Genomic DNA, 9850 nt, shown 5'->3' with positions numbered 1-9850 from the left:
ATATCGCTTTTATCGATGTAAACTCATAATTATAATCCAATTGTCGTTAACAACAACTGCAATCAATAATTATTTATAAAGTGCTCGGTTGCGGAATCGTGTCAGAATGCAACTGACATTTGATGCACTCTGTGGTAATATGTGTATATAGTTTGCCACTCGATATACTGTCCAAGAGCTTGTTGATCATACTCGAAATTTCTCAATTTGTTAGCGCATCTCTTTGTGGGTATGGCCAATTGGTCTAAATGATAGCCAAACTCATTGGATGGATTTGTGGCCAAAAATCAATTTCAATATTGGGTATTTTGAATGTCCTAGAACCAGAGTCGCCTATTATCTATTGTCTCTTTACGTTTGTTGTCCGCCATCCGACCAATGCTTAATTATCGTAATGAGTTTTTGGATTTACGTCCTGTGGGAGGCTTTAATAGATGCCCCACTTTGAAATTGGCAACTTATTTTTATGCCCAAAATCTGAAATTTATGAGGCAACGCCGACAAACTTTTTTAGTTAAATTTGGCAAAAGCTGCGAGGGGCTGAAACTTTTCTAGACTTGGTTGGAAGAGATGCCAAAGTTTGGCAAGAATAATGTTTGATGTGCTCAACGGCAATTAGCTGAAAGGTGGTTTTTCGCCAAATTTAAGTGTTTTAGAAAAGGCGTGAAACAAATCACCTAACAGCGATAAATCGGATATTCTGGGAAAGTAGAATTATTTTTAGAGATGGGGGAACAAACATTAGCTTTGTAGATGTATATTAGTTGCTCGATATATTTTGTTAAAATACAAATGTTGATATCATCAAGTTTTGCAGATGGTTCCTCGGAGAGAGAGAGAGAGAGAGAAAGAGAGAGGAATGTGCTGATTTAAAAACAGAATAAACAATAATAACAGTAACATTATGTTATTTTCTTGGAATATCTTCTGATAATAATATCATACTTCCTTAATGTCGACTCGGCAGTACTTCAAATCGATATCAGTTCCTCTTGAAGCAAATACAAATTAGGTGACCACTTACCAAAGGATCTGTGCATTGCCTTCTGGACAAAAGCCACTTAACGTTTTCATAGCAGCAGGCAGCCGCTCTGAGATGCTGGTCAACTATTTCCCAATTTGGCAATTATGCACAGTATCCAGTGTCCACTGGTCACACCTTTTGGACCGCAGCACACACAGTTGCCCATATCAAAGTAGGGAGGTCGCCTGAGATTGCGGCGCACGAATGTATCAGCAGCAGGATGTCATCAACATCAAAATCAGCAACAGCAGCAATGCACAGCAGGAGGTTATCCCCCCACTGAGGATGGGCTGGTGCGTGTTTATAATATTGGAAAGCGTGTAATTTTGATTGAGCCTACCGGGTACGCCCACTCAACCAGACGCCCACTTATCCACATGACAGCAGCAGTAATCAAGGCAGCCACTAAACGGACGTGCAGCTAATTGCTACTTAATGGACACCTGCTGTGCCTGAGTGTGATATTTGTCAGGCATTTCATGGGTCCTTCAACGTTATCATACGGTTGGCGTGGGGGGAGGAAAGTTGTCTGCAACAGTCTGCAAAGAAATTTTAATTGCAACTGACTGTCAGCAGTTCTCAAGAAATTTGTAATTTTCTTGGAATTATTCAATAATTTTGAAATGTTTGTGACGGATGGGCGTGGCTTTCATGTCGCAACTATTGACTTCAATGCGTCGCCTTTGACCCTGCCCCGTTTTGGGCTTAGGGCGTGTTCAGTCGTTCGACCCATTGTTGTCGGTGGTTTGTCCATGGTCTATTGTAAAAAGAATGCACAGACACGAAATTAATCTCCTGTGGTTTCGCACACAGTTGCGAGTACACATAGAAAGGAGGACGTAGAGAGAGGTGGGGCAGAGGTAAAATAGAGACTCGAACGGATAACACTGCGTATGTGTAATGCGTCTCATGTTGCGAGTGAATTGCTGTTGCTGTTGCCACAGCCACCTATTCATGGTGCTAACAACGAGAAAAGCAAAAGCTAAATTAAATTTTCGCATTGTGAGCAAATTTTAGTTTCTTTTTTTCCTCATTTTGTTTTTCATTTGCCAGTAAAATGCTGAGATGGACTGCCAACCAGCCAGCCAGCTACCCGGTCAGCCAGGTTTGCTGAGCTGAGCCGCATTAAGCTGATTTGCTTGGCTCTCTGTGGATGGGTTTGGGTTGCCGCAGTGCAACTTTTGGCCAGACATTTGCCACGTTGCGTATACGTCGCGAGCAGCGCTTGGAATTATTTCGCATTAGCTGCCGCAGTAGTTAATTTTAATACAGAATTTTAATTAAGCGCTTGTTGTCTATGGTCATAAAATGGTTTTCATCGTTCCCTTGCCACACCATTCACACAAAAAGAGTCACAGCTAATAATGTTGCTGTATGACTGAGAGATACCCAGGACTCTTATCTGTTGCTTATCGCTGCTTTGTCCTTTTTAAAGACTCAAGAATGAAATATAAACTGTAGATGATTAAAGAGTCTGCTCTGAGCACTGGAGCACATTACAGTTTAAAATTAAATAGGATTTGATATGCAGTCTTATTCCCTTCATGATCACAGGATTTATTCCATTGGCCAATGATATTGAAAACTTTGTATTAGCCAACATGGAATTTATGCAGGCAATTGGCCAAGTTATTGAAACTTTTTGCCAATATCGTGTCAGTTAGGGCATCATTGAAGGCATCAAACATGGTTCATTGCCTGACAGCAGTGGCCGAAAGTACACAAAAGTCACACAACATTAACTTGAACTATGGCAAACTTTCTGACTTTGACAAAGATGCGAAGGAATCTTTTGGACGGGACGCATAATCAGCGTCAAGCAACGTCGAGAGTTTCGTAGTAGAAACTTTTTCAAAGCTATTTTTGACTGTGGTCAACTAAACAAACACAAAGTGCTAGAGAAAACCAACCCAACCAACAGCCTTTCGTCCCAAACAAAACTGTCGCCAAAAGACGACAAACTTCATCTTGATGCGGTCGGATTCAATTAGATGCTGCTCAGTAGCGGCCAAGTCCCAGACATAGCTTCAACTTTTAGCCGGCAAAAAAAATTCCAGCAAATCTTTCTCCAGATGGCCATTTGATTAGGAGGCGTCTTGGATGTCAGTCAGCTAGACAGACAGATAGACAGCCAGTCTAAGGCCAAGTCGGAATGGGCCGGTTTAGGCCAACGGTCAGTTAGTCAAAAGTCCAAATTACATTGACTAAGGGTCACTGCAGCTGTAGCTGCTGTTGTTGTTGCTGCTGCTGTTGCTGTTGTTGCTGTTGTTGCTGCTGGGCATTTGCATTTGCGCCCACAAATATCCACAGGCGTCCTTGTTGCTGTTGTTGTTGCTGCTGTTATTGTTGTGCTTTATTAAAGATGCATAGTTTGAAATATTCAATCAACTTTGGGGCCAGCAACTGACTGCATCGAAATTGGCAGCGCAGTTGCCTTTGCAACATTGTTGCTGCTGCCATCGCAGTAGTCGCTGCTGTCGTTGTGTTGATTTATGCAACGTTGACGTTGACTTTGCTGCAAGTCGCATTGGTCGATGGCTCGATGCTTGATGGACGTTGGATGGTGTAATCTGGTGGTTGTGCGACTGGAACGTTTCATGACCAGCCTGTGGCCGTTGCTGTGACTGTGACTCTGGCTCTGGCAGTGGCTGTGGCTGCCTTATGCCAGCCCAGCCAGCGACATAAGCAAATATTTTGTGGCTATTGCTCTATGTATTTCTACACTGCTCCTGCGCTGCTTTGTCGTGTGTGTCCTGCAGGCATTCAATTATGTTGTGACCGCAAGTCGGAGCCTCGACTGACGGACTGACTGCCTTACTAACTGCATGGCAGAGTGAGTATGTATGTGTGTGTGTTTGTGTGCAAGTTAATTTGTTATTCAAATTTGTGTGTTATATATTGTTATTAGAGTGAAAATTGTAGTTGCTGTGTCTGCACCCTAGGAGAGTGCATTGGCCGACAGGCAAATGTTGTTGTTAGCAACCAAATGACATGACAAGTCGATTTTATAGACGTCCATTGAAGTTGGCAACTCTACTTCGATTCTTCACATTATTTAAACTTTGCATCAGCAAATATATAATTTTATATATAGTTTGCCGAAATTACTAAGATTTTGGATATATATTTGTATAATGGCAGAAATATGAAGGCTTATTTGATGCCACACAAACTACTATCCACTATCAAAGAATATAAAGATATGATCTTAAGATATTTACCACTATCCTGATGCGATGAATACTGTAAAGCTTAAGCCATATCCAACCAGAATGATATTTCGTTCCTGTTAAATACAAAGTTATTCAAGTATATTTCTAGAATTTCTGAATTCTAATGCTTCAAATCCTATCCTATACTTTGAATACGTGATTTATTTATGTATTTATGTGGACTGCTTAGTCATTTGATAAATATAATCAAGAAATCCTGCTTATCGCAACAATTTATGGTTGTATGCTTTAACAATCGAAATCATTAATTAACTGAGCTGCTGCTGCATGGCACATTCCCCAGTGGCTCAATCATTCACCTTGACACCAGGCGACAACAAAAGGAAACCCTAGGAAAACCTGAACTCGAACACTAGCCTCTGGTTTACCCCCATCCAGCCTGAGCCAGAGACAGAGCCGGAGCCAACTATTAAGGATTAAAGCTTAGCCGTCTGGCAATACGTCTGGGCTCTGCTTTCTTGGTTCTGAATCATGTTCAGGGTCTGGCAGTTGTCTAGTCTGGCAACCCCAGCGGGAGCACCCACTCAATAAGGTAAAAATGCGAGGCTAAGCGGATTAATTTGTTGACGTGTTGCTCAATAGAAAAGCGAATAAAGAGCAAAGAACAAAAAAAAAAAGCACACACACAAGCCGAAGCGAAAAGAAAACCAGTAGTGAATGCAGAAGGAAATCCAATAATAATTATCGACCCCAATGCCTCGATGAGTTGAGAAATTTACACAACAAAAGCAACCGCGACTTTTTCAGCTGTCAGCATTAATTAAAATGTTTTCATATACTCCAAACTCGTCTATATATCAACGGCGGCGGCAACGACTGAATTCTAACACCTTTCAAGCTCCAACGGGCGGAAATGTCTTCGGCAATGGGAATCAAAACACGAACACAAGACGACATGGCATAAAAATGTCAAACTCCCCCATGCCCCAACTCCCAGCCGAAAGAGTTGGAGATTTGAAATTTATTTTGGGCATTGAATTTGTCGCCGCGTTGGAGGAAACTAATTTTTCAATATCTGCTCGGCGGAATGGAAATTGTCAGAATTAAGTAATCGTATTCTTAATTTAATTATTTTCAGTTTTTTTTTCTTTCATTTTTCTCTTAATAACAAAACTGGCAGTTAATAAAAATATTAAATATCATTTCGGCCTGAGAATTCAACAATAACAGTCAAGTTGAGGCCAAAAATGCATTCAACTTTTAACCAGAAGTCGTCAGCTTAACACTTTAGCCACTGATTTTTGGTTAGAACTTTGTTGCTTTTGTTGAATTTTATTGGGGCATCGTTCGTGCCACAATGTCAAGTGGTCGACAGGTTAAATGGCGCAACGAAGGCCTGTCAATGAATAATTGAAATCCAGCGACCGTCGTTTTTTTTCAGGGGTAATTAAAAAAGTTTTTCAATATGCCTCCGACGAGTGTCAACTGGTGCAATTGATAATGTTTTTTTTCTTAGCGTTTTTGTTTTCTGTTTTTAGCTTTTGTCAGCCGTTCCGCTAATTGTGAGCTAGGTAGAGGGAATTGGAAAAGAGCAGTGTTGGGAAATAGCTGGGCTGACGTAATTAAAATGCCGTCAAGCGGAGTTTTGTGCACTTCGTAATGTGCAATTGATGCGACAGGCCGTTAACTGCAGTCCCGCATAGAACCGACTACTCTCCAGCTCTTTTCTTCAGCTTGTCTCCAGATTTCTAATTAAATGAGCCAACGGCCAATGCAGCGACACATTTGTCTTGAGTGTCCGACAATTTTGTGACTTATGACGACTGTAGCTGCAGAGCTAGATAGAGCGAGACAGAGCGGGACAAAGAGAGAGAGAACGACAAAACTCCGAGTGGAACACAAACTCCAACAAAAAAATGGAGGATGGGAAAGAATAGCCAGCGTCCAAGTGGAGCAAGATTTATGAGGTAAAAGCAATTAGAAAGTAGCATCAACAAGCGATTGCAGTGGGGCACTATTAATAACGTTTAAGAGCTACAGCAAGGGTGAAAGCACAAAGCAGAAAGTGTAATAGTGAAACAGAGTGAGAGAGAGAGACAGAGAGAGGAAGAGGAATAACAAGTTGAAAGGTTATTTAAGAACAAGTTAAGCAAGCCAAATTCCACGAGCTAAACACGATAACCTTTTATATCTCCCATATATTTATTTAATATAATGCAAGAAATTTGATTGTCTCAAATCAGAAGTAAGACTCAATGCCCTTTTGAAATTTCCAATCTGCCTTTTGCTTCATTTTCCTCTTCAAACTCCCTCAGTAGCTCTTGTAGCAACTCCAGCTCAATCTTGATGAAATCCAATTGTGCTTCCATATGTTGGGGTCGAATATCAGTACTAATACCTGTGGTTTTATTTTCGATGAGCTCAGAAAAGTCAAAGATATTTGTAATGAATAGTTAACTTACCGCGTCGGCGACATAGAATACCATATAATGCATTAACCGCCCCAAGACTTCGCTGCTTGTCCAAGAAATTGGCGGCTATAACATCCTTAGTGCTCGCAAGGATTTTCTCCCACCTGAAGCATAAGGCACGCGATTCATTATAAGATCGCTCCAGCTTGGAAAGATCGTTCTTGAGGCCCAGCACGGTAAGAGCAGCTTCATTTGTTATTTTAACCATGTGCTGACGCATCTCTTCGATCTCCTGCAGCTTCTTGTTCTCCAATTCACTGATCTCGATCTGGGCGAGCACTAAGCCACAAGGTTTTAGTTAGTCCAGGTTAATTAATGCCTATTCCACACTTACTGAGTGCATCGCAACGATCCATGCAATCTTTGGGCGAGCTGAATATATCAGAGACCTTCACCACCTCCTCGAGAACCTTCTCATAGGGTTGGAACTCCTCCACGGTGCCCTTGAGCGCCTCTCGAAAAGTCGTTAACTCACTAATAGAGGTCTTGAACTTCTTGATATCCTCGCTGAGCTCCTCGTGCAACTGCTCTTCGTCGTGAATGGCCTTCTCAGCGATTCGCTTCTTGTCAGCGCAGTCCTTGATAAAGCTGTTCACATCGATAAAGCGTTGTCTGAGTTCCTCCTGAGTCTGATACATCTGTTTCACTCGATCCTCATTTATTTGAGACTGGCGCTTTGAATTCTCCAGCATTTCCTGTTGCAGCTCGAGCATTTTATCATGCTCCCGGGTATTATGTATGTGGAGGAGCTCGATAGAATCGCCAGCGGTATCCACAAGCGGCGGTTTGCTGTGGAATGTTGGAATGTACTTAACAATGGCTGCTGCTGGGGGATTTATAAACGAATCACTTACATAAAATACTTGTCCTGTATCTTCGATAGCAAGTAGTCGCCCACCGCCTCCTCCGGCCGCAAATCCAGATTGCCCAGGACATCGAGAGTCTTTGTTGGCTTAGTGCGTGGCATTCCAAAATTGCAATATAAAGTAACGAGAAAAAATAAACTCTGTAAGTGTTCAAAGTGATTAAATGTATAAGTAACATGTTTAACGTTGCCAACCAAGCTGTGTTTTATTTTCAACAACATTGGTTGCCTGGGCAATGATGAGTTAATGGCAACGACTGTTTATAACATTTATCCATGCCTGGGCAGTTTCTAACTGGGTAAGCAGTGAACATCAGAAATTCAGCCAATTTTACCAACAAGCAATTTTCTCAACCATCTCCAGGTAAACGTGTTTATTTTAATGCATCCGGCATTCATAGTAGTATATATATATTATATATTTCATATATTATTATGTAGAATTAGCTGCAAAATGGTGAAAGTACAGCGCAGTTTATTCACTATTTTCAAGCATAACATCAAATCTTCATTAACAGAGCTTCAATTAATTGGTTGAAATTGTCAAAAACAATGTATATTATACCCAGTATCTGTGCAATATCATGAAATATATATAACTGATTTTTCGCTACCCTTCTCCATCTCACTAACTTAAGTTTAACTTTCTTGCTTTCTTTCCATACAACTATCATATGTGTGTTTATTGTCAAATAGTTAAAACCTGGTCACATTGTTCATACCACACACAAACAAACAGTCGACAACAGATCGCTGAAAACAAATATAAATATTATATCTTTTCAAATAAAGTTCGGGTGAAATTTTCGAAAAATGCCACGCCGTAAGCCCACCACGAAGACCGATGTCCTCGGTAACCTGGATCTAAGTCCCGAGACTGCGGTGGGCGAATATATGATATCTCGCCAACAGGATCGTTTCTTCGTGTAAGTTCCAACGGTTCAGTCAGTTTGCTTGAGAGACTCAACGTCATCCTATCCTAGGAAACCGCCTAACTGGGACTCGGCTGGTGACTCCGTTGAGATGCTGTACATAGCTAATAGTCGCGAGCATGAGGCCATGTTAGTGCTGCAGCGTCAGCTGCTGGAGGATGCCCAGCACCAGGAGGAGCTGAATAATCAGCGCATCGCACAGATGTACAAGATGCAGGAGCGGCTGCGGAAGCGCTTCATTGAGGTGAATGGCTTCATTAAGGATTGCGCGGACAAAAAGCGTTCTGCCGAGAAGATCATTCGAGAGCAGGAAGCCCAGCATGACGAGCTGACCATTGGCATTGATGAGTTCCGAAGATCGCTCAGCTCGCTGAATACATTTCGAGCTGCTCTCAAGCAAACTGTCAGCGAATTTGTGCAATACGAGCGAGTCCTGGATGATGTGGTGGACGCATCCGATATTTTCGTATCGCCCAAAGATTGCATTGATCGTTGTGATGCCTTAAGTGAGTACATCTTAGAGAAGCCGTTTGCAGATCCTTATACTATGCTTAAATTTGCTGCACAGTGCTTGCCCAGGTTGAGATCACTGAGCTGGAAAACAAAAAGCTGCAGGAGATCGAGGAGATGCGCAAGAGAATGGTGAAGATCACCAATGAAGCGGCTCTCACAGTGCTGGGCCTTAAGAATGATCTGGCCAAGCTGGAGCGATCCTATAACGAATCGCGCGCTTTAGGCCTCAAGTGGGAGAAGACATTGAGCATCTGCAAGGACACTGTAAGGAGCAATGATTTGGACAAGGAACGTGCACTCGATGGCATTCAAATAATCTACCGCATGCTGTGCAAGCGTCGTGGTGCGTTTCTCTTTAATTGCCTTACAACACCTTAACACCCTAGACTTTATGACCTGACAATGATATTCACATAGATATCGACGCCACTTTTAATAGGCGCGAAGTGGAGAAATGCTTAGATTTTATTAAGCGTGAATTTGAGCTTCTAACGCTCGTCTTACATGAGCTGGACAAAGGCAAAGACAAAGGCGGCAAATCTGCCGATATCGAAGAAGAATTTATGTGTGAATAATGATTAAAGTTGAAAGCTTTGTTAATTCTATTGCGCAAAAAAAAATACTGTCTTACGTCATCTTATTGCCTTAAAGACTTTTATTTAATGTCAGACTAACCCTTAACTACCCTCAAATCCCAAAACATATGTTTGTGTCTCATAAATTTGTGCTTAGACCCAACCAAATCAAATGACAATCGATAAAAAGACAGAGACGAATAAACATTTAAGAAGAATATGGACAACTTCTCAAGTGGCTGTCGATTGGGGGGCGAATAAATTTTACGTTCGGCGGCAACTCGACAAATCGAATCT

The 9850-nt window shown here is 41.7% G+C and overlaps 2 protein-coding genes across 2 annotated transcripts; one reads left to right on the top strand and one right to left on the bottom strand.

The window, feature by feature from the left end:
* Positions 1 to 6385: 6385 nt before the first annotated feature.
* Positions 6386 to 7674, bottom strand: LOC6566850. The gene is made up of 4 exons (XM_001992766.3): positions 7523 to 7674; positions 7003 to 7457; positions 6660 to 6947; positions 6386 to 6595 (listed from the first exon to the last, which is right to left on the bottom strand). Exons 1-4 carry the CDS (start codon positions 7633 to 7635, stop codon positions 6450 to 6452), a joined length of 1002 nt encoding a protein of 333 aa, XP_001992802.1. The 5' UTR covers positions 7636 to 7674; the 3' UTR covers positions 6386 to 6449.
* Positions 7675 to 8205: 531 nt separating this feature from the next.
* Positions 8206 to 9618, top strand: LOC6566849. The gene is made up of 4 exons (XM_001992765.3): positions 8206 to 8459; positions 8517 to 8971; positions 9034 to 9321; positions 9396 to 9618. Exons 1-4 carry the CDS (start codon positions 8347 to 8349, stop codon positions 9551 to 9553), a joined length of 1014 nt encoding a protein of 337 aa, XP_001992801.1. The 5' UTR covers positions 8206 to 8346; the 3' UTR covers positions 9554 to 9618.
* The last annotated feature ends 232 nt before the right edge of the window (positions 9619 to 9850 follow it).

The sequence above is a fragment of the Drosophila grimshawi genome, unplaced genomic scaffold (genome assembly GCF_018153295.1).
Source record: "Drosophila grimshawi isolate 15287-2541.00 unplaced genomic scaffold, ASM1815329v1 contig_1377, whole genome shotgun sequence".
NCBI classification, from domain to species: Eukaryota; Metazoa; Arthropoda; class Insecta; order Diptera; family Drosophilidae; genus Drosophila; species Drosophila grimshawi.
This window is presented reverse-complemented; position numbering and strand designations above follow the sequence as displayed.

Bases quoted from the DNA above. Each gene is read 5' to 3' on its own strand.
- LOC6566850 (XM_001992766.3), bottom strand. From the start codon at position 7,635: ATGCCACGCACTAAGCCAACAAAGACTCTCGATGTCCTGGGCAATCTG. The intron at 6,948-7,002 runs GTAAGTGTGGAA...CTTGTGGCTTAG, and splicing joins GGATCGTTGCGATGCACTCA to TGCTCGCCCAGATCGAGATC. The intron at 6,596-6,659 runs GTAAGTTAACTA...ATAAAACCACAG, and splicing joins TATTCTATGTCGCCGACGCG to GTATTAGTACTGATATTCGA.
- LOC6566849 (XM_001992765.3), top strand. From the start codon at position 8,347: ATGCCACGCCGTAAGCCCACCACGAAGACCGATGTCCTCGGTAACCTG. The intron at 8,460-8,516 runs GTAAGTTCCAAC...ATCCTATCCTAG, and splicing joins CAACAGGATCGTTTCTTCGT to GAAACCGCCTAACTGGGACT. The intron at 8,972-9,033 runs GTGAGTACATCT...TTTGCTGCACAG, and splicing joins TGATCGTTGTGATGCCTTAA to TGCTTGCCCAGGTTGAGATC.